Raw genomic sequence first — 24,241 nt, 5'->3', positions numbered from 1 at the left:
GTAAGTTTTAGTCCATATTTTTATAATACTTAAATATTCATAAAGATATATTTTCAGTATTGTACCGCTATAAATATTTTCTTATTCTAGAGGAATTAATTAGGTACCAAAATATCCTCGTGCCCATCATAAAATAATAATCTATTGTTTGTTAAGGCCAACTATCTGAAACATACAATAATTATCCTCTTTGTGTCCTAAAATTAATTGAGCTTAGAAACATTTTATACATTTATACTTATACATTCTTATTAGTTAATTCATGCATTTTGAATGCGGTTGGATCCCTGTATACACATAAAATTTATTTCATTTTGATATAAAATTGTCAATTAAGTATAAATCGTAGATATAAATTCAAATGCACATTGATAGAGTAATTAGCCACAAAGGCCACAAATATGTTTGAACTTAATTAAAGTGTATAATACAAAGTTTATCTAAATACACGGTAAAGGCACCACATTGCATTCATTAAATAAATTAATAATCACAGTCTTATTTGTCCGGACATAATTTTTTCATATTCCTCGGGTCCTAGGCTAACATATTTATTTAACTTTGGATCTAAATAGTAAAGCTTGTCTTTTATTACAGATGGATTGTATCCCTCCTTTTGTAGGTCCACTTTCCTTATTTTAAATGTTGCTGAAAACAAAAAAGTAATTGTTATTTATATTTTAATTTTTAACATGTCGAGTAAGCGTTCATATTTTAAACGGGACGTGATAATTCAATAAGTATTTTATTTCAATGCAGAAATGGGAATATTAAACTTGTTCATCATAAATGCATATTCGACATACCAGTCATATCCATGATCTTCATTGTCCTGAGGATTATTGGTCTAGCATATTTCGGCAAGTCCTTTGACATGTCTTTTAACAGTTTATCCAAATCTAAACTTCCATCAGTATCCACGATTCCACACATTCCCGCTCGCCCCTCATTGTTGGGAATCTAAAAAATATTCTGAGCGTAAAAACATCCAAAAAGGTTAAGGACCTTTAATATAAATTTGAGTTCAAACACATTCAATTGAATACATAATAATTATGTATATTCTTACATTCTCACGGCTATACTGATGTTTTTTTCTGTCAACAGACGGACGGACATAAGACTCAAAAAATTAATTAAGGTGAGAGATACTGAATCACCGAATTATATACCGAAAAAAGATATTATGCTGTACGGTTATCATCGAGCATAACGTTTTACGAAACCAACAAAAGTTTATGTTTTCTTCAGTGTGCTAACTATGGTCCTTCTACCAACATTTTAAATTTTAATCATGTTGAGATCCCTAACATTCAAATATTCCCAGAAGCGTCGAAAATTTAATTTGAAATAATGATTTTTATCTTATTTACTGCATAGATTTAATTTTTGACATTTTATCCGTCCTGTTTTTTTCCTATATTTTATTCTCATGTTTAATAAAGTACACTTACTTAAACAAAATAATGCTATACAAGACTTACTTATTGACTTACCTCAACACCAAACACAACAGCGTCTCGCTGATCAGCTACCCTGGATATAGCAGCCTCCACCTCCGTAGTGCTCACGTTTTCGCCTCTCCAGCGGAAGGTGTCCCCAGTACGATCCTTGAAGTAGAGGTAACCGAACTCGTCGGATATTAGTATATCACCTAGAACAAAGAAACATGTTATGTTTACGATATAAAGATATTATGTTACATGAACACGAGTGACAAGACGAAGATAATATGACGAAGATAAATAATTATCAGTTCGTTTGCGAAATAACAAAAGAAAATGTCGTAACATTTTCTTGTCTCGTTGTCTCGTTGTCTCGAGTTGTCTCGTAACACAACGAAATCTCGTTTGTGAAATAATTACAATGGAAATACTTATGCATAAATAAAATTAACCCATGAAATAATGTATCTCCCAACGTTGATATAAATACATCTTCATTCTTAAACAGTATAAAATATGGTATGGTAATAAATTGTTCTGGCTTACCAGATATAAATGCGGAATCGCCGTGACTGAGTACGTCTCTAACAATCTTCTTTTCTGAAGCTTCTTTGTCGACGTAGCCCAAAAACGCTCTCGAAGGATTGTTCGGTTTTATTTTCCCAATAAATACTCCTGGTTCGTTCGGTTTTGCCAACTGAAAATAAAAATCATTAATAAGTACATAAATTAAAATTATCATTTCTAATAGAAGAATTTGTTGTGTCATGGGAGGGTTAACTTAAGTCTTAAGGTCTTATTCTAGCATATTAAAGCAGTACTTATTCCAGTGGGAACGTGATGACGCTAGATGGCCTGTATAGCTCTGTCTTTTTCCCACAATAGAATTTTTACCGCTTTAAGACGTCATGGCAACCTCCAGATTTCTATCAGATGATATAGAACACTGTATTTAATGATTTGGTCTTACCTGACATAAGCCTTTGGAATCCCTGATAGGTTCCCCAGTTTCTTCATCTACTTTAATAATGGCTATGGGATATACTGCGGGGATGATTCGCGATATGAAACCAATGGCACCTGGCTTGTTGTCAATATTAACTGCAATTAAAGAAACAAAGTTAGAGCAAATTTTTAACAATAATAGTTACTTATACATTTTAAATATAATTTATGTTGTTCTTCTTTACCTATGTTTGCGTTTCCTTCAGTAGCGCCGTAAAATTCGACAACCTTCTTTATTCCAAACCGTTCAACAAAATCATTCCACACCTGTAATGAAAATAATACGGTAATTACTTACATAACACAAGAGATAATATTCTTTTTTAAGAATAATAATTAAGGTTCAAAAATTAACCATAAAACGTGTCATTATAAAATGTAAAAAAGTGAGTTGTAGAACATTAATTTATTTATTTTAATTATTCTTTGGAATTATATTCCCACCAATCTTGTGATAAAATTGGAGATGTGTTCATTGAAAATAAGTAATAAATTTATACGATTGCTTCCGTGAAATACGTATACAGACATCATGTTTTTAGCACATAAAGGTTTCATTATTAATTATTATTAAATACCTACTTGAGATGGATATGCGACGTTGTTGTTTGAATACTTAATAGGTACATTATATAAAATTACAAATGTATCAATTAAAAACTTAAAAAAAACTTTATTAAAGAAAATAATTTACCGTTGGTCTCATCCCGTTTCCGTACACTGTGCGAACTGTATGTTGTCTATCTGTAGCCGTGGGAGGAGTAGCAAGGATGTAGCGGCACATTTCACCGATGTAGTGAGCAGCCTTAAAAAGAATGAAACAATTTTAATACATTCGCTTAGGAATATAGGAAAAGATAGACCATAGAAAAATCTCAAAACTTTCGACTGGGTCAATAATTTTGATGACATTTTTTTTATTTGAAAGCTTGTATATTTGTTTAATTCCTAAGTTTAATTCTGACAATATGAAGGCGTCTTAATTATTTTTCGTTAGAAATGATTATACTATAATATTTACAAATCACTCACTGTAGCTTTGAATTTGATACAATCAGGGAAGTACTGAGACGCTGAGAACTTGGTGCGTAAAGCAACGGTACAGCCGAAGATGAACGCCTGGCCCATTGTGATCACGCCTCCCGCAGAATGATACAAAGGCATTGGACAGTAAATAACATCGGTCTTTCTTAAACTTCCCAAGTAGTGTACGCCTGATGCCATGAAGCACATTCTGAAAGCGAAATATTCAGTCATAGTGAAGACAACGTAGATCCTGATTTATATTTTTAAGTTTGAAGTTTCCAGTCTAGGTTAAAATACCACCATTTGTAATTTTCATCAACTTTTTGATCAACAAATATTTTTCAGTTTGGTTTACATTCAAACCAGTTTTTAACCAAATACAAAAATAATAATAATGTTGTGCAACATTATGATTTCTATATGAAACTTTCAAGTTAATAAAGGCGATTCAATATTTTCGTATTCGAACTTTTACGCGTAATTACCGGTTACCTTGAAGGCGAAATGACGGCCGCTTTCGGCAGACCCGTCGTGCCAGATGTGTAAATGTAAAGCAGCCTGCCATTGAAGCCTTCACCTTCAGCAGGGCTCCAGGGAGCCGGTGCGGTTGTTTCAAGCAAATGCGTCAAGTCGCTCGCCGACTCAGCAACTTTCACACTGTCGTTCGATGTGTTCAATGGCCGACGTGTGAATTTGAAAAGACGTAATGATGGGTTCAGCTCTTTTCTTACTTCATTTACGACTGTAAAAATGTTAATGTTAATTAGTCTTTTGATTTTGAAAGTTTCCGCTATTGCACAATGCACATTCGTATTTATACATAATTCGTATACCTACAGTAGGTATACGTAAAATTTATATCGTCATCACCAGGGTTTTTCGCAAAGTCGCGAGTTATTATTTTTTGTCGATACCACATTATTGAAATGTAAACTCACCGGTTTCAAATTCGCTGCCATAAATAAAAGCATCGCACTTTGCTATATTAATCGAATGAAGAAGTGTGTTTCCAGTTTGATTTGTGTTAATCAATGGAGCTATTCCCCCGATGCGGGTGATGCCAAGCCACATTGACGGCATTTCGGGATAATTACTGGCCATTACAGCCACTGTATCACCTTTCTTGATCCCTTGAGCCTTTAATGCTGCTGATACGCGAAGACTGAAATCTTCCACCTGAAATTTCGTAAAAAATCAAATTAAAATTTACAATTATTAAGACAAAAACTTCGACCGTTTGGAGTTCGACCCCAATAAGGAAAAACTTTATATTGTACATGAGCACATCAAAAAAAGATTGTTATTATTACGTAATTACCTGCTGGAAAGTCCATGTTTCGTCTTCAAATAAGAAGCAAGCCTTATTTGGATGCCGTTTAACAACATCGTGGAAAATATCCGGCATAGACCAGTCAGTTTTCGTGAATTTATTAGCGAGTCGCAATATTTTTATGTAACAGTATAATGCCCTGTAATGGAGATAATGTTGAGTTGCATATTCATTAGATAAAAATTAAAAATAATCTTATTTATTTCAAAATCACTCGCATTTCAATCGTATCTATTATTATTATAAATACAAACAGCACAGAATTTGTTTAGTACTAATTACTATCTAGGTTCTAGTCATACCTATAATTACCTAGGTATATAATTAGATATCACCATACCTACTATAAATCTATTTATAATACTATTGTAATTGTGTAGGTACAGAGTGCAGCCTCTTGTAACTACTACCGTAATTAACACGAACAATACGTAGCTAACCGTCATGGAAAAATTGGATAATCCAACTAAACAAAAAATATTTACGAAAAAGTTACGTGAACCAACTACCTAAATTTTTCATGAAAATTGCTACTTCTAATTTTATTTTTTTATCGGAAGTGCATGCTTATTAAAATTTAAGAGCATAACAAAACGCATATCAAGCAAGCATAAAAGTCCTCTACTCACGATAAATCCCTGGGCGCAGTTTTCACAACGACGTAGAGGAATCTCCGGTAATAAATTAATAAATACACTGGAATCACAACAGCCAGTACAATTAGAGTTGTTTGCCATCCTTGAAGCACCCAAGCCACTGCGCTCGCGGCGACTAGTACAGCTAACGCAAGCACCATTATGATGACGCTCTTCCACGGTATTTGAGCACTGCTTGCTTCACGACTTCCTTTTTCCACGTCCCTAGTGGGATATGCAATCTAGAAAAACACATTGAACCGTTTTAAATTCCATAAACACACTGTTTCATATCGGTACCAAACGCACACTGAGAGATAAGTTTACCGATAACGTGTTACGTAATCGTGACTAATACAAACGCATATTTTATTACCCAATCTCTAACAATCGGTTAAAGGGTGGAAAAATGCACACGATGAACGTATTTCAACGCATGCACCAATTGAACTTTCTACTCGAACTGTTCACAAAACCAAAACTTTCATTTGCGTTCCACTTCGCGGGCCCCTCCAACTATGTATATGATTTTCATTTAAATTAATATAATACCGGTTTTCCACGAGGACGGCTTCTGTAGTCAGATGTGTAGCTAAGACTATCTTATAAATTATTACACTGTTATTATTTTGAACCCAACCGGCAACTAAGCGAGTTGAATAAAATTATAGAATATCAATCATAAACAAGCGTAAAAAACACGATTGCATTTTTCCTTAAGTGCAAATGTTTGTAATTTTAAGTATATGTATTTAACTTCAAACATTTTGAGTAATCAGTAAGCACCTATTGTTTTACAATGTTGGAGGGTATATGCATTATACTGCATTAAATGTGTGAGGTGTCCTGTATGTTTACAACGCGTAAAGACTACAGTATACTTACGTCGAGCTTATTATTTTTAACATCAGTCTTATTCATGTTATTGTCGACGTTCACCTCGACATTTGACATCGTTAAGAGGTACAAACAGCAGTCTCAATAAAAATCATTAACAACTGGCGATGTCCCAACGTGACTTGTCATCAATATCTTCTAACCATCATACATTTTGATCTTCATGTCTGCAACAAAAAATGTACGTACTGACATCAATTTATATTAAGTATATTTTTTTCATTAATATAAATCTATAGGGAAAATGCACTGAAATGTAAATCTAGCTGGACTTCATACCTATATTATTTATATACTAAAACTTGCCTTAAAGGTAACACGTGCCTAATAAATAATACCTATTATAATGTTTATTTGTAATAAACGAAATTCATATCCATATTATATGCAAGCTTATTGTTGGAATGAAGAATCTGAATATTTCTAGAATATTGAGTATCCTTAGTACCTATATGTTATGCAGAAAAATTTGCAAAACTTATTAGCATTGATTAGATGCTATCTAACTATTTATATAAATAAATGAAATTGTAGATCCGCAACTCGTACCGCAACAACAATAATAGGTACCATTTTATAGGGAGTAGCTAGTATGTTTTTAAGCTATTTCTACGTCATTGGGTTCATGTCGAAATAATAGTGGAAAATTCTATAGTTATGCCATATTCACACCTATTTATAATTTGTCCCTTCATTGATTGTGAACATAAAATGTTTGTGTACCTACATGCTGTGCAACTCACGGTATATAATGAGCAGACATAAATAGTACATAAAGAATTCAACATTGTCATTTTGTCACATAACACCTGCAGGTTTTTGACCTCCAAAAAAGTGTCAATGAATTATGAACGTGTTTGCATCTACATTATATTTTGATGTTTGATTTTGTTCAAAATATTTTAAATCCATTTACTTAAATAATGTAATTTGTCTGTATTTTAAAGATACTGCTTGTATAATCAAGGATCTTCAATCAATTGAATGGCCCTAGTCCTAGCTTTGTTGGTACTTTTGAAAACCTAGGAAGTCCGTGTCCCTGCAGTAAGACCATGTATGTGCTGTCGATGATAATGATGTTAGCCTATCTAGCCTATAATTCTAAGTGTAAATTCATAATGAATTTTACAAAAATGTCTCAGTTTTATACGTCACAGAAGGTCACAGACGTAAAAGTGCTAAAGCGTGCGCGTGGGAACTAGGGAGAGAACACAGGGAGAGAAATTACTGAAAAAGATGAATTTGTAAACGACGTTCCTAAAAATGGTCACATTTGTTTGAGGAATTTTTTTTTTATTGTTAAGTATTATTTATGTGCACGTTAATTAAATTAATTGAAATTAAACTGAATTAAACAATGAATGGTTCAGTAATCAGTAGTCTATTTTAAAATTAGAACATTTAATGCTATTTTTTTTTTTTTTTTTTTTAAAGGCACCCGTCATCACAGGGTGTTCGCGCCACCTCTGGATTATAGTCCAGAGACTTTTCTTGTTTTTTTTTTTTTTTTTTTTTTCAATTTTTAGAAATATTAACATACTGGTTACTCACATAATATAAATATAAATAAGTACAATTAAAATTATAAGAGCTTAAATTAAATTACAATATAAAATATTCAAAATTATTAAGTAAAAATTCAATAAAAACACGGCACAAAAACACTCAACTTAATCCTATATCACAGTTAAACTAATATCACACACTACTTATTTCTTTGGTTAACTACGACTACAATATGCTTACAATATTGCAAGAACGCATCCCTACACTTGTCCCCCAGGGCGGAAGGCAATACTTTTACCTAACTGCTATTTAATTATTTATACCTTCTATAATATGGTAGGTACTTAGCCAACAACTCTCTAGTAAGAATAAAAGAACGCAAATTACATTTTATATGTAAATCCATTTACGGATAAGTCCTACGTGAACTTGGTCTTGTATCGAATGAATGTCCTTATTACACACTAGCTTTCGCCCGCGACTCCGTCCGCGCGGATGTCGGTCTTCGCGTGGATGGTTTATTTCTCCATTTTGAGTAACTCTGACAATGACATCTTATAAATATCTATTGGGCCCAAATACGGCTAGGCCTAATATAATACGCAACGTGTGTTCGCGGTTCTACAGAACAACGTCTATGGATAAAACTGAAAAATTAAAATTAATTTTTTTCTACCTATTTTTCCTGAATAAAAAGTATCCTATTTTACGCCCAGGATAATAAGGTATAATTATACCAAGTTTCATCGAAATCGAACCGTTAGTTTTCACGTGATGCCTTCACATACAGACAGACAGACAAAAATTTTTTTAATCACATATTTGGGTTTGGTATCGATCCAGTAACACCCCCTGGTATTTATTTTTTCAATATTTTCAATGTACAGAATTGACCCTTCTACAGATTTATTATATGTATAGATTTATTTATTTAACTAGGTACTTATGGCTAAATGTTGTCTTTTAATTGATGAGTTGTATTACTTGTTCAGAAATAAAAAAAGAAATGGATTTAAAACGCCTGCCCCTCCAATTTACATGCAATTAAAGTTCTCGACAAAATAATGTTTAAAGGCCGTTGAAATTAATTAATTTCAAAATTTACAGAACCAAAGCTGAATAAAAACTGCTTTAGCTTGCCATCAATGTACGTTGTGAAAATATATTGTTATTTCAATATAAATAAACCTACCTGTCGTTAAAGTAAATAAAACTACAGCATATAATTTACTTCTTTCAGATTGAAAATGGCTTACGAATCGATAAGACAGGACGACAACCTGTGTTTATGAGTACTTTTACAACAATAGGTCTATTTGAGTAAGGTTGTTTGCAGCGTAAATCCGTAAATCAAACGCACGCGACGGAAGTTCCAAAAAGAAAGTAAAGGTCAACGAACTTTCATAATATCGCGTTGTGGTAGAGAGTGAAACCGAGGCTATCGAATTTCGTCATAGCTCTAAGCCTTCACGTTCGCTTTCTGTGGTCAAGAAAGCCTTTTACTCGGCTTTAGAAATATCATATTACCTATCAATAATGAAAAGCGAAAGTCATTATCATTTTTCAACAAACTTTTTATTTATCAAAGTTAACATATTTTATAATAAAATTAAATGAATCTAAAAATGCATGTTTAATTTTAAGAGAAACGAATAATCATCAAAATAAATAGCGAGAGTTGCAAGTCAGATGATTATATTTCATTTTTTTATTTTAATTAACCAATTATTATTATCAACTTATCAAGTAGCCATGTTAGACTTTCTGTCTGAGACTCTTGTCATTATACCTATTTTGGGTGCTCTATTATAAGTTTATATAATATTATGTACTATAGTTTTGTTGAAATATCTTTAGTCCATTGAAATTTGAAAAGTTATATTTGGGGTTGTGTTTTTTAGAGGACGCAATTTTATTTTATTGATGTGTAGGGGGGGTCAGTGTGAAGCTAAAACCAAGTTTGTGGGGTCGCCACCCTTGTCCCACGGCCGCCATCTTGAAAATAGTGGTTGAAATGGTTTTTACGATTTATCTCATAAACTATTAATTATCTGATGTAAAAAATTTGTTAACATTATTTCTTGCTGGTAACTGGTTCTAGGTTACTCTAAGCCAAATATGCCATGTTGTTCTCAATTTAATATTTGGATTGGGATCACGTATTTTTAGAGCAAATACATTTTCATATGTTTGCTTAGTTTCAAACAAACCGCAGAGCATGATGTCATTGTGATGTTTCTACGCACAGTATATTTTGAGCTTTACTCTTCTATTCTATTTCCTTTGCTCAAGTTAACAAACGAAAAAAAACATGATAATTTCATTTTAATCAAGGTAAAAGTGTATTTTTAATGATATGTTACATAATAAAGAATATTAATTATATGTACGCACTTATTAATATTTTAACAAAACGCCAGGACAGTTCAGCCTTTACTTTTAATTCTTACAGAAACATGAGAATAATGTGTATGATAAACTCTTACATCATCGTAAAAGTACTGCGTAATAATAGACAGTTTAAGTAACAATGACTTATATTTTATCATTTGAAAGTCATTAAATTTACTAGAGCCTAACAAATTAACATAACTCAGACATCGGAGATATGTGTAGTAAGATCAAATTATGTAACAACAATACATTTTGCAGATAATGAACAAAGGAGAATGGCGAAACTGGGCCTAACTGTTACAAAAATCATAATATATTTAAAATTCATTATGTTATTTTTAGTAATTCTTGGTAAAATATTTACTTCTGATTCTATGGGAAAACAAATCTTTGAAAAAAAAGATAATGTGTTCACTACCGGCATTGTTATTTAGATTTCTATGACTACCGGTCTTATCAAGCAGAGATTGTCAGTGTTGTCAGGACTAAAAAAGTCGAATATATCGATTAATACGAATGAATGTCTATATTTTATTTTTAATTTTATTGAATTCAAATGCTTTATAAATCAGAAGCAAAACTTAACTTATTTTTAACACATATCTTAATTTATTTAGATCATTCTATAAAATAAAAACATGTTTTACTTAATCAATAATAATTATAACATTTTTATTTAGGTAGCTGGCCATTAATAAAATGTCAAATTATTAATCATAATTGTGTCAGTGATGAGTGATTTGTCTATGTTTGTTGTTTGACATTTGAGTGAAGTTTTAGGCCCTTCTCCCATTACGATACGCATAGGCGATTCAAGTATCCTGCAAGTCTCGGAGACTAGTCGCCGCGGAGTATCTCACATACATTTTTATGTTGGCTCGCACACTACGCTACTGGTATCCTACACGTCCGCGACTAGTATAGCACTACTCACCGTGTCGGTCGCTTTTGCATCGCGTCTCGACTCTCGCGCGTATATCTTCGTTAGAAAGATAAAAATATCTAATCATCATGTTGTAGTTCTCGTTCGGCTACAAAAACTCTACAATTTATGTTTCTTTCAATATATGGATGAATCCAGTAGGTACTTCTTACTCTTACGTTGGCGTCTTCTATTACTATAAAAAAGAAAAACTGCAAGAGCTTCTTCGTCACTGGAATTGCTGATTGCTCGACATAACGACGTAATTGTTGTTGCAATAAATAAATGAATTATTTTTATTATAACGTCGGTCCACAAAAACGAGGCACAATAATGATGAATTTATTCATTTTTCAGTCGCATAATATGCGAGCATCGAGTAGCCAGCAAATATCTAAGTAGTATTCTACGCGAGTATCGTATTCTAGAAGTATCGTACCTAATGGCAGAAGGGCCTTAGTAACATTATATTCAAAATTGATCTTAATCAATATCCCAATATCTCTGCTATCCCATAGAAAAGATCTATAATTATTATATTCATAGAGTCTGTATATTTTTATCTATTTAATCACCCATAAATCATCAGTGTAACGATCAGGCCCAGAGTCCTATGGGAGTTTGCCATTCTCCTTTGGTTACACAAACCTTGCTTGAAGATACACGTATTTATCATAAGAACACATTTTGTATATTTTATACATATCTAGTAACTAGTGTAATAGAAATTGAAATTGTAAATGAAAATTCATTTATTCATTATTCATATGAATTCACTCATATCAGACGTAAAGTTAAAAGTTTCTTATTATTTCGTCGTCGTATAGAATCTTATACTTTTAGTTTTGTACAACATTTCACTTAATTTTCACAGCATCGTTATATCTAGCAGTCTAGATTGCTCGCGAAGATGCACTGGGATCCAGTCTATTTTTGAATATCTACTAAACGTATTCGCCTTGCATTGCAAGCAAAAACTTTATACTTAGAATAAAGATATTATCTAATACCTACAAAATTATACGTATTAAAAAGAAAAAGTGCTTATAAATTGATATTGAATGTTAATGATTCTTAAGATCATTGCAAAATATGTATACTTGTATAGGCAAAATTTGGGCTACTTTAAAGTGAAAATGTGTTTCACCATTTCATTAATCCAGGTTATGATTAATGAGATGTTATTTTGTGTTAAGTAAATGACTAGATATACTTTAACCGTTACTGGATTCTTCTTTAGACAGCCGCCGCGCCGGCTGAGCCTCCAATGACTTGTCGACTAATTTCTAGCCTTTTTTTAGTGGGTAAATCTTGCATAGATACACTCGGCCTTCGGGAAAGGGGCCGTGAGTTATGTCAGATTCCTACCGACCAAAACCCTACTGTTCCGTAAGCCCCATCAACGACAGGGCCACGTGTTTGATTTGATGATGTTCTAGAGGTAAGGCGTAAGGAAGGTACCGCCGATCTTGCTCTGAATACCGAATACTAAATTGATAATATGTAAAAAAGCTGAATCTTAAATATAACATATTCTGACGTTTTAACAAATTTGTTCCGATTCTAAAAAAAGGTACCTACCTACCTACTATTACGTCAATCCTCACAACAATGATGAGCAAAAAAGCTAATTCATTTCATACAATATTGTTTTAGAAAAAAAAACATAATTAATGAGTAGGTAGTAAGAAATTATTAGATCTAATATATAAAAATCAATGCCACTTTTCGTTGTAATTCCATAACTCGAGAACGGCTGAACCGATTTCGATAATTCTTTTTTTATTATATTCCTTGAAGTACGAGGATGGTTCTTATGTAGAGAAAACGTAAACATGTACCACGGGCGAAGCCGGGGCGGACCGCTAGTATTCTTATAAGGATGATGTGTAGTGAATACAAAAACAGCTGAAAACCGAGGATTAACCGCATTCGATTAGTATAACTTATTTGTATGCACACTATTGTCTTTCTCTTGACTCAAAGTTGTCTTTGTTCATTGCAGATGGTTAATTTATGTGTCATGGACGACCTTAGGTGTTTGAACTTGGAATTTATAAATACAACCAAAACAACATTGCAATGAATAAACACGAATGCTGATTGGCGTGGAAAGCGAAAGTTAAAGTTATATTTTAACCATTTTTTTTATTGTAAATTTTAAATTCTATAAAAAATACACATAAGTACCTAACTAACTCTCTCTATAATATCCTAAAAAAATAATAATAATATGACTATGGTCAAGAGCGCGAATGAGTTGCATTCAAATCCTAAACCCTTTCGAGTAAAGTTTTTGCGCTGTCTTGCAAAATCATTGTGCAATCATAAAGCTAAAAACAAAAATGGTCTTCCTAAAAACGCAGACATTTTTACAGCGTTAAATTAAAAACATATTCATATTATTTTACATGGGTAACTACCTAGTTGTTTCTTTTACAAATCTAAGAGGTTTACAAAAAATACAGACCTAGGTATATAGGTATATTGTGAATGTGACAAAGATAAAAAGATCAAGGAAATCAATTAATAAGCTATCTTATGATAAAATAATTCAAGACTCCGAAGATCTAGAAGATCATAGGGTAAAATCATTATATAATATAATACATACCTACCATATTTTATGAATTAAAATTCTAATCTTATATATAAAAATGAATCGCAAAATGTGTTGGTAAGCGCATAACTCGAGAACGGCTGAACCGATTTCGATAATTCTTTTTTTATTATATTCCTTGAGATACGAGGATGGTTCTTATGTAGAGAAAACGTAAACATGTACCACGGGCGTAGCCGGGGCGGACCGCTAGTACTCATAAAAAATAATAGTCATGCTGCTCTAGTTGCTATGTAATCAAAATTACGGGTATTTTGCTCAAGTCTTGAAACTAGATGCGGGTAATTGTTGTCTCAATAAGTCAATAGTCAATACTTAGCATTTATAGTATTTCCTATTTTCTCTAACAGCGAAAGTAATAAGAAGTAACCTAAATGAAAAGCTTTCTTTCACAGTCTTGTCAGTTCCTCTTGCATAATTCCAATATAAGTATTTATAGTAGGTAACTAGTGAATTTTATTTTGAAAAACTGTCATATGCCGACCTACACCATAAACCTCAAAACAAGTTGAGTGGCTCTGCGACAGGTTATTACCTAATATCAACTGTTATGCCATATCACTATCGATTGGCATTGACTTTAGATAAAACGTGAAGCTATATTGCAATTGGTTTACGCCATACTCGAAATGGATGTGGGTATTCAATTAATATTTTCATGGACCCAAAAAGATCACGCGATCGTACATGCACCATTTATTAAAATTGCATTACAATTACACAATATACATGCATTTTAATAAGTAATCTGGGTACACATTTTTTCTAAATTTTTTTGCATTCTAATGCTTAGGTTTTTGAAAAATTAGGAATCAACGATACGGTTTATTCTAGAACTAGCTTCCGCCCACGACTTTGTACGTGCATCCCCGTTTTTCCCCGTTCCCGCAAGAATTTCGGGAAATCCTTTCTTAACGGATGCCTACGTCCTAATATCTACCTGCATGCCAAATTTCATCCCGATACGTCCAGTGGTTTGGGCTGTGCGTTGATAGATCACTATATCAGTCACCTTTGAGTTTTATATATATATAGATTAGTTATACCTACAATGTTAAAAAATAACCCCCATTATATTTCTAGCTTAAAAGTGTATTGTTTATTTCAATCTTCATCTACCTAACTACTTACAGGTCAATTAAAGCACAGGTCATGTTACTGAGTGCCATAACTTGCGTCATTTTCTTTTCATGTATTTCTATTAATATTCGCAAGTGTTGTATTATGTAATTCTTGTAATCATTAATAAATAATAACCCTGAAAGTACTCCCAGAGCTGATATCTGATACCTCAACACCGAAACGGTGATGTGGGTAATAAAATATTTGAATAATTAATAGAAACGTATACATAATTAAAATTTATCGTTATAAGTACCTACCTAGTTATACAGGTTTTACTAAAAAAAAAATTTGTGATGTAAAGGCCGAAATTCCACTCATTGACCCTTATACTACCTTGAGAATGCGTGTTACATTTTAGTAACTAGGTAAACCTTTTTAGACCAGTTTCATTAAATCAAGTTATTAGAAGTTTATATGATTCTGTGCGTGTATTTAATTAGTTAACCGGCCTAGATAACATCAAAACGTTACAAGATCTTTGATCAAATGCTCGGTTTTAAAAAAGAGTCTATGTAAAGAAGGCAGTTGACTGTTGATGGGCACCTATTTGCATATGCATACCTACCTATTTGTTAATATAAGGTACTAGGTATAAGGTGACATCAAATAGGTATTTGGAACAACTTTAATCTTTTATTATCTACAGGAATTAAAGGCAACATTATAAAAACAAAAATAGGATTTATCAAGGGATACCTAATGTTTACAAAGGGATCTCATCAAAACAGCAATTTCTATGAGGTAATGGTGCCCGCAAGTCATAAATATCTGGCATTGACGTTCTTATATGGTAACGACAAAGTAATTAGTGTACGTTAGCCCCATAGTTGCATCAAGACCATTGGATTTCATTGTATATGAGGTACGAGTGAAGGGTAGCCTTGAAGACGTCTTTGTTGTATGGTTTGAGCGAAATTTTTGAAGTGAAACTTACGGCGCGTTGAGAGTAAAATTTCAAGATCACGTCATGGCAACACCGTCACGTAAGGCGGCGATTTTGATAGATTTGAATATTGCCAAAGAAGTTTCACTTCTGACATTAATGACTAATGTGCTCAGCACACACGCTCTTATTTTAATAGGTAAAAAATATACTTAATCCATGTTTCTTCTGAATATTAACCACCTACACGTAAATATGTAGGTAGGTACCTATCATTACGCAGTACGCACCTTGCAGTTGCACATTTAATTGGAAGATACTAATCTGACAAACAAAGGTTATTAATTTTTTATGTTTTAAATTTTGTGTATAGAGTTTTAATAGTTCCTTAGTTTTAGTGATAGTTATACAATACACATATTTTATGTATGATGTACCTATGCACTATACAGTGACATCCTTTGTTTGTATGCATATTATATGCATACCAATCCTTCAATCAATTATAAATAGTACAATTATTATGTATTATAAAATCTTTACAACAGGTAGGTAACTGGTTTGAAAATTCGTACCTACCAAATATTAAACATTGATTAATTTTATAACTAAAATTGCTCTTTGGAAAGGATGACCTTTTAGGTAATTTAAAAAGAAATAAATTAAATTATTGACTATATTTTATGCGCCATAAATATAGAGCCACAAAAAAATATAAACTGTTCCGTATTTATCGTGATGGCTTTAAATCGCAAATACAACCTAATATTATAAGGTTTTCGTCAATAAATGCCTCTTCGAGAATAAGCAACGCAGACAATAGGTAATAATTTGTTTGCGTAAAACACAATTATTGGTTTCGTAATAGGAAGCACTTTATTGTGACAAGTGACAACAGCCATACAATATGAATAGTCATTAAATTTTTACCTAAGTACTTAGAGATAAAAATCTCATTATTAAAATATCCGTCATCCATACAGAAACTCTTAACTACTCTTGTCTCCTTTGCTCTACTTCTACTCTCCTTCGTTCAGTTTTTCTTCAATCCAAACCGATCTTTAAATAATTCAGCAATAACACGTAAATATTCTACTATATATAAATAATTTAAAAATAACATTGTTTCTAAATATGTTTGAAGAAATTTAAATAATGTTCTTATCGCAAATTCTAGAAAAACAATAAATGACAGAGAAAATGCACTCAAAATGAAAACTAAATAGCTTTATAATTAACCACATCTTCATTACTTATAGTAGCTGTGGTAGAATAGATTGATCATAATGGTTAAAGTGATTGATTGAAAAAGTTAATGGCTTTACCTACCTATTTATTGCCTACATACCTATTAACTATTTACGTACCTGTAGGTAGGTATGTCCCTTGACTAGAGTAACTAATAATAATCTATGTATTTGCTAATTAGTAATTACTTTAATCAAACGCATCAATCATTCCGTTGTGCTTGTGAATATAATAAGCAAATTATTTTTATACGTTTGGATCATATCTAAATTGATGGATACGAAAAAAATATTTGTATTTATTTAATCACAGATTGTTACAAATAACTGATAAGGATAAAATATAGCAATTAAAGAATCTGTTGTGATCAAATAATAACGTTTACATCAGGCGCACTATTTTAGTTTTTATTATAATATTTTCTTTCTTAACCTTACGCTGTTTTGAACTTTTAGCATATTTTATATTACCTAAGGTTAAATTTAATTTAAATATTATTAAAAAATTCGAGTTATATTTGATTTGCTTTAATTTATTTAATCAAAATCGACCTCTAAGCTTATTAAGGAAGTTTTTTTTGTTCCTTTATTAACTTTATAATTTTATTTACTCATAATAGATGTTAAACAGATTGTTAATATTAGGTTAGCATGATTATAAAAACGGAAGAACATTTTTAAAATAATTTATATTCTCATCTTGTAATGTCTTTGAACTAATTTCTCCATTTAGCAGTACCTACTCATAGGAAGACATGACGACTAGAAATCAAGATGAAAGGACATCATTTGAAAGCAGTAAAAATTGAAAGTAAGTTGGTATAAGGAATTCATATATAAAGGCGGTAAGATCAATAATTTCTCCCATTTTCCGTATCTCTGAGTTGATAGGAATGTCGCCATTAAAAACGAGTCGTTTGTGAAGAAATAGCTTCCGCATGCAATAGTCGCTTCATTTTAGCATAATATTATAATAATAATCGGAACATGGTGCAAGCAGTAGAAACACAATCTGTGTTATTAAAAAAAGTACCTACTGTTGATGTTACGTATGACAACTCCTTTCATCAACAAAGCATGGATTTTAATAGAGAGCATTGTCTCTACCACACTACTTTATTGTAGGTTGTTGAATATTATGATCATTCTGCCTATTTTGTAATACACTAAACATAAGAACATTGGTATCGCTTCAGTCCGTCGCGTCAGTCTATTTTGTTTTCAATTAGCACTTCTTCAATACATTTTAAGTGCATAGAAAATGTCCTTTTTCAAGGTAAACTGCTAAAAAGTCGTAAAGTAAGAATGTTGCGTTGTTTAATTCATGAACACCGGGATTTTTGTTTCATATTTTTAGTGACAATGCGCAGCAAATGTCCTATTGAAATAATATTATGTATGTAAATAATAAGTCACGTACCTAGTGAGTTATGATATAATAATATACTATTTACTAATTACGTAAAAGAAGATAAGACTTAATAAGTTTTTTCTATACGTAATCGTAATCAGTATAACAATCACAATGTGTTATCATCAGAGGATTAGCATTTTGTATAATATCTTTAGAGTAAACGATAAACAAAAATCAATTAAAAATATGCAAAAAACAATGTTTATTTCTTACTAGCGGTCCGCCCTGTGGGTCCGCCCAAAGGTAGCCTATGTTCTTTCTCAAGGTCTAAAGATTGTCTGTGCCAAATTTCATCAAAATCGGTTGAGAGGTTTCAGCGGGAAAGCGTAACAGACCGACAGACAGACAGACAGACAGAGTTACTTTCGTATTTATAATATTAATATGTAGTAGGGATAGGTACCTATTCCATTTTCTCGGTGAAGATTGAAAAGTGAAAATCAATAAACTCATTTTTTAAATGATATCATTTAACTATAACGTTTACATTCAATTTGTAGGTACACAACAATCTCAGTCCTCGAGAAATTAAAATTTTACAGAAGAATCCATATTATTTTGAATGTTCTTAACATTTAATTCACAGAAATAACCATTTAATAAGCTGATTTCACATTAATGGTCCCTAATTCATGTGAAATCAGACTTTTGAATTACCTACAGTGTGAGAAAATATTAATTTTGTGAGACAAACGAGTTATAGCGAGTTAGGTACGAAGTTAGATAAATTTATTGCAATATCTTCATTATTTATCTGTAAGTCTGCTATTATCACAGTACAGTCAAATTATAATATTTTGAAATTAAAAGAAAATGAGGTACCTAACTTAAGTAGGTTTTTAGGTAAATTATTTAGATTGTAGAGACATAGTAGAGATGGCTGAATTAGCTTATGTACCAACCTACTAATTTTCAATCAAAATTCTATAAGCTTGCTGTAGGTAATAACGACGAATAATATAAATTTAAATATAGATACGTACTTTTATTTTAATTAGGTACATAATTATATCCTTTTTGGTTCGCAAAAATCTCACGGCCAGTAAGCAAATTTATTTAATTCGTTACTTATATTAAATTTATAAATCATAATCACTGTTTATCAATTGTTTGATTCTTGGAATAATTATAATTATAAAAGATATCACTTTTTTATTATTTGTAGTTTCTAAAATAAAAAAAAATTAAGCTATATCTACAAACTTCACATAAATTTAAGCGCGTTTAAAATTTACTTAATTTCCAACCACATTAATCATCTAAAAAATTAAATTGTTTACACTTACAATTCATAAAGTCTCCTTTATATATACAATCAAACACGAACTTATTATCGGAACTTATCGTAAAATTGGACGTTAACGCCACCACTGAGCACGCGTGCTTGGTACTGTGTGAATGTCTGAACTATAGGCGGAAAGCAGCGCCCGGTGGGGTGGGTGATCGTAATCAACTGATAATACAGCACCGTGGGAGATAGAAACACCAAGAACGCATCTCACCATTCAAGTGTGCACAAAAACACCAATCAGCCTCCGACACTAGTGCATTCGAAAGTCGAGATGTTGGTTATTGTGCTAAATATGATTGAAGCTATCTCTCACCTCACCTTTCTTCGGCCCGAGCGTGCGATTATGATGGAGGGAGTATTAGCGAATTAAAAAGCTGCTTTGAATATGCACACTGGATACATTTAAACACTTTGATGTGGCTATCGCTTATGGCGTATCAAAGTGAAAGCAAAACTTTCATCTTAGATATTCGTTTATTTAAAACTAGCTTCCGCCCGCGACTCCGTCCGCGCGGAATTTTTCCGGGATAAAAAGTATTCTATTTTATGCCCAGGATAATAAGGTATAATTATACCAAGTTTCATCGAAATCGAACCGTTAGATTTCACGTGATGCCTGAACATACAGACAGACAGACAGACAGACAAAAATTTTTTTAATCACATATTTGGGTTTTGTATCGATCCAGTAACACCCCCTGCTATTTATTTTTTCAATATTTTCAATGTACAGAATTGACCCTTCTACAGATTTATTATATGTAAGTATAGATATAGATTTTATGCCCTCGCTTATCTTGGTGTTATTGAATCTTCTAAAGTTTACGCTAACTTATGTATATGGATTGAATAAGTTTGTTAAAATTGAGAACCCGATGTTTTATCAATACTTAAATATAAAAGGAAATTTTACACAAAATACCTACATAATAAAATATCAGTCATTTTATCGAAATAAATAAAAACCGGTATTCAACAACGGTAACAATTCATCAAAAAAATATAATTTAAATAGTTAATCATAATCTCTGATAGGTACTGAATTAATTAAAATAAACCTTATTGTAATGAAAATATTGTAATAAAATATATTTTTTTCTCAACAATGAAAAATACATATATACATACTTGATGCATTTGACGCTCTACATTTGAAATCTTAACATTTTTCACGAATAAGTATGAAAAACTTTTATTTATTTGTGCTTATTTCTTCATATTAAATATTAAGTAATTAATTTATGTATTTGTATAGTATGAATGTACTTATATAGATACATAACTCTTTATGCAAGAGACAAGGTAGGTAGCGCTATTTCTCACATCCATATGTTATTAAAAAGAAAGTAAAAAAACAAAATATAAACCGTCTGCTCCAAGTCTCACAACAATAGGAACATAATAATTTATGGTGACCGCGTGCACGATAACCATTCCATCATGTTAATATAGTAACTGCTATTTTATAACGGCACTTTGTGTGATTTTAGATTCTTCGCATCAAATCAAGGCAGCTCGATTAAGCCCGATGACATCTATGGCCTTGTAGCACTGATTAACATTATCCACTGTGTTATCCATGTCATGTAGTGGCAAAAAAATGTATTAGGGGCTGTTTTATTGTATAACGATTAAAAGAAGAGAAGAAAACGGGTAAAATGTTATTTTACCTCGTTTTCGACTGAAATCTATTTCTGGCTACAAAAAAAAATACAGTATGAAATCAGATTTTTTGTATTATTCCATTCAATTAATTTCAGTAGCAGATAATTTCATTAGCTACTAATATACTAACTACCTATATTATAATAGCACTATTTTTCCATTCATATTAATTTTCCACTAATTATTAGTTTTACTACCTTTGTAATAAATAGTACCCAATGAGCCTTTATTTAGGTTTTAATGCCAACAAGATTCATTTGGCACTAATCGTTTTGTTTATTAATCTCTAGTTCAATGAAGTCACTGTTTTCACTACAGTGGATAATGGATACTTCAATGTATTTACTATTTACATAATAATTAATAATCATATACCTAGGTAGTAAGAATAACGTAAGATTAAAGAAACCGACGATATGTATTACTATGTAAGTACATACTTCATATAACCGGAGAAGTCTACAGAATTTATATTCAGTTGTGAAACAAGATAAAATCTGCAACACATCTCATTTAACCATAAAATATTGAATATTTTAAGGGCAACTCTCAAAAAATATGATAGTGTGATCGATTCAAATCCATCTAAGTAGATATATTTGTAGATATTTGCATAAGTTAAATAAATTAATCATAAAAATTCACGTTACCAGCTGTTACCATATTTTCACAACAGCTAGGCGATATTATAGAGGAGTATTAAATCAAAGCAAATATATATCAGAGTACGGGCAAACGGCTTAACTGATAAAAGAAGCAAAACGGGAAATATTTATCATGGATATTTAATTCTTTATCGGATAATATTGTTATCAGATGTCATCACTTATTATTAGCGAAGAATTATCGTTACCCGATAGAGTTTAAGAGTACCTAGGTACCTACGTCATACGTGGGCTAGCATCAAATTTTCATGACCGAAGACCGCTTGTGCGTTTATTTGTGAAATGGTTCAGAGAGTTGTATGGTTGGTATGTGGGCAGTGGGAGCAGCGGGTATCTACCTCATACCAATTCGTCCATGCTCATACACACAAACAAAAAATGTCTCATTATTTTCCTCTATTTTAAATTTGTCAAATATCAATGCATATTGTAGTTCACAATAGGTTGAAGAAAAAGCTAAATCGGCTGAATACTGCATCTTGCTTATTACGATTGTAGAATTATATTTTTTACGTTTTGGGTACATAATTGCACGCCTCTTAAGCGAAGCGTTGAGGTGGGTACTACTGTCACTTCGCGCAAAACATCTGATTTTTCAAACTTAAAATGTCTTTATGTATCATACATTGCACTTGTAAGATAATACATACACACACATATTAAGAAAAAACACTATTTTTAACATTCATGATATTTTTGATGTCATTTTTGTTATTTAAACTAGTTAAAAAACAGTTTAAAAAAGTTCTGTCTTGGACGTCCGTGTGTCTGTATGTGCGGAGGATTTTCTTGTTAACACGATAGCGACCGAAATACTTTACTAATCGAGTCTTTTTTTTTCTCTTACGCTTGAGTATGCTCAGGAATAGAACCCTTTCATTTTTCAGGGTCTGATTCGATGTGGTTTAATTGTTATTAAATAAACAAAAAAAAATATCGACTGTTCTCCATAATTTTAGTAATATCTATATATATTCTTTATTTTTTTATATTTATAGTGTACTCAAAATTCACCATTATAAACTCGATTCTTTATACTATACGCCAAGGTTTAAAAAAATAAGTTGGTAGTCAGTCCCTTAAACCTGCGCAGTTTCACATCTAGGTGGGGCCACAAGAAAAATAGCTCAATTATTACGGTACCGCTTTCTTTACTTTTCCAACTGTTTTATTTTATTTCTTTTTTATATTTATAGTGTACTCTTTAAAAATAATCAATTTTATTGTAAAGGATGAGATTATGAGGCGTGCACTTTTGGATTTTCCAAACTATTTTAATTTATTACCAAATGAAAATTTGACAAATTTCATAGATTTTATAAAATAGAATAAAATTCGAAGGTGGGATTCGAAAGTAATAATAGCTCAATGATTCGAACCCGCGTCTTCTGCCAAAGTCCGCCGTCGCCTTTGGAGTTTGGCGGAATACGCTTGTTCGCTTCACGTCCCTGTCCTGATAATTCTTTTTTTGTAATTTTCTTTGAAGTCAACAATACCACCCTCACCACCTTGACTGTTGGCAATCTACAACTGTGCGCTTTAAAAGGTCTTTCTTCCCGCGCACTACAGACATCTGGAACAAACTCCCTCATGCGGCTTTTCCAAACGGCTATGAACTGGGGACCTTCAAGAAAAGAGCATATTCCTACCTGAAAGGCCGGCAACATACTCACAGTGTCTCTGGCACTGTGGGTGCATATGGGCGACGTGGAGCACTTACCGCCAGGTGACGCGTCTGCTCTGTTGCCTCCTATTGCATAAAAAAAAAAAAAAAAGTACGAGGATGATTCTTAGAGCGTTTTCACATTGTCCGGTCCGATATCGGATATCGGAAGCCGATAGCCGATATCCGATATCGGACACAATTTGCCCTTTCACATTATCCGATAATATCGTCCCGATATCATGAGTGTTGCCAGAAACTGGAAAAGTAGATATATGGAGAATTAAAAAAAACAGTGGATGCATTTATGTTACAAAAAATAAACTTTATTTTAAAAAATAAAATAAATAGTAATAAATAAACTATGTTTTTCAAACCGGTTTAATCTGCTGACTGCGGAGTTTGGATTTGTACCCTCTGCAGAGTCAGAATCTAGTTTCAAAACTTTCAATATTCAATTTCATTGTGAGGCTTGTTTTTTTTATATGCTGTTTTTCTTTTTTTAATA

General features: G+C 32.0%; 1 protein-coding gene across 3 annotated transcripts; it reads right to left on the bottom strand.

The window, feature by feature from the left end:
• Positions 1 to 34: 34 nt before the first annotated feature.
• On the bottom strand, positions 35 to 19,866 carry LOC123706098 (long-chain fatty acid transport protein 4-like). Of its 3 annotated transcripts, XM_045655246.1 has the most exons (14): positions 19,736 to 19,866; positions 6,327 to 6,505; positions 5,436 to 5,683; positions 4,795 to 4,945; positions 4,415 to 4,652; positions 3,969 to 4,218; positions 3,483 to 3,684; positions 3,145 to 3,255; positions 2,636 to 2,717; positions 2,416 to 2,546; positions 1,992 to 2,142; positions 1,497 to 1,654; positions 807 to 960; positions 35 to 648 (listed from the first exon to the last, which is right to left on the bottom strand). In XM_045655246.1, exons 2-14 carry the CDS (start codon positions 6,393 to 6,395, stop codon positions 491 to 493), a joined length of 2,103 nt encoding a protein of 700 aa, XP_045511202.1. In that variant the 5' UTR covers positions 6,396 to 6,505; positions 19,736 to 19,866; the 3' UTR covers positions 35 to 490. The 3 variants fall into 3 exon arrangements, with proteins under 3 accessions (XP_045511202.1, XP_045511203.1, XP_045511204.1); XM_045655247.1 differs by lacking the exons at positions 6,327 to 6,505; positions 19,736 to 19,866 and adding an exon at positions 5,994 to 6,092; XM_045655248.1 differs by lacking the exons at positions 6,327 to 6,505; positions 19,736 to 19,866 and adding an exon at positions 5,818 to 5,946.
• Between the last annotated feature and the right edge of the window lie 4,375 nt (positions 19,867 to 24,241).

Source organism: Colias croceus, chromosome 3 (genome assembly GCF_905220415.1).
Source record: "Colias croceus chromosome 3, ilColCroc2.1".
Classification (NCBI taxonomy): domain Eukaryota; kingdom Metazoa; phylum Arthropoda; class Insecta; order Lepidoptera; family Pieridae; genus Colias; species Colias croceus.
Note: the sequence above shows the minus strand (reverse complement) of the source record. Positions and strands in the feature narration are given on the sequence as shown.

Excerpts from the sequence above, each read along its gene's own strand:
- LOC123706098 (XM_045655246.1), bottom strand. The coding sequence starts at position 6,395 with ATGTCAAATGTCGAGGTGAACGTCGACAATAACATGAATAAGACTGAT. Across the intron at positions 4,946-5,435 it reads ACTGCGCCCAGGGATTTATC|GGCATTATACTGTTACATAA; the intron begins GTGAGTAGAGGA and ends TCTCCATTACAG. Across the intron at positions 2,143-2,415 it reads ATTCCAAAGGCTTATGTCAG|TTGGCAAAACCGAACGAACC; the intron begins GTAAGACCAAAT and ends TTTTATTTTCAG.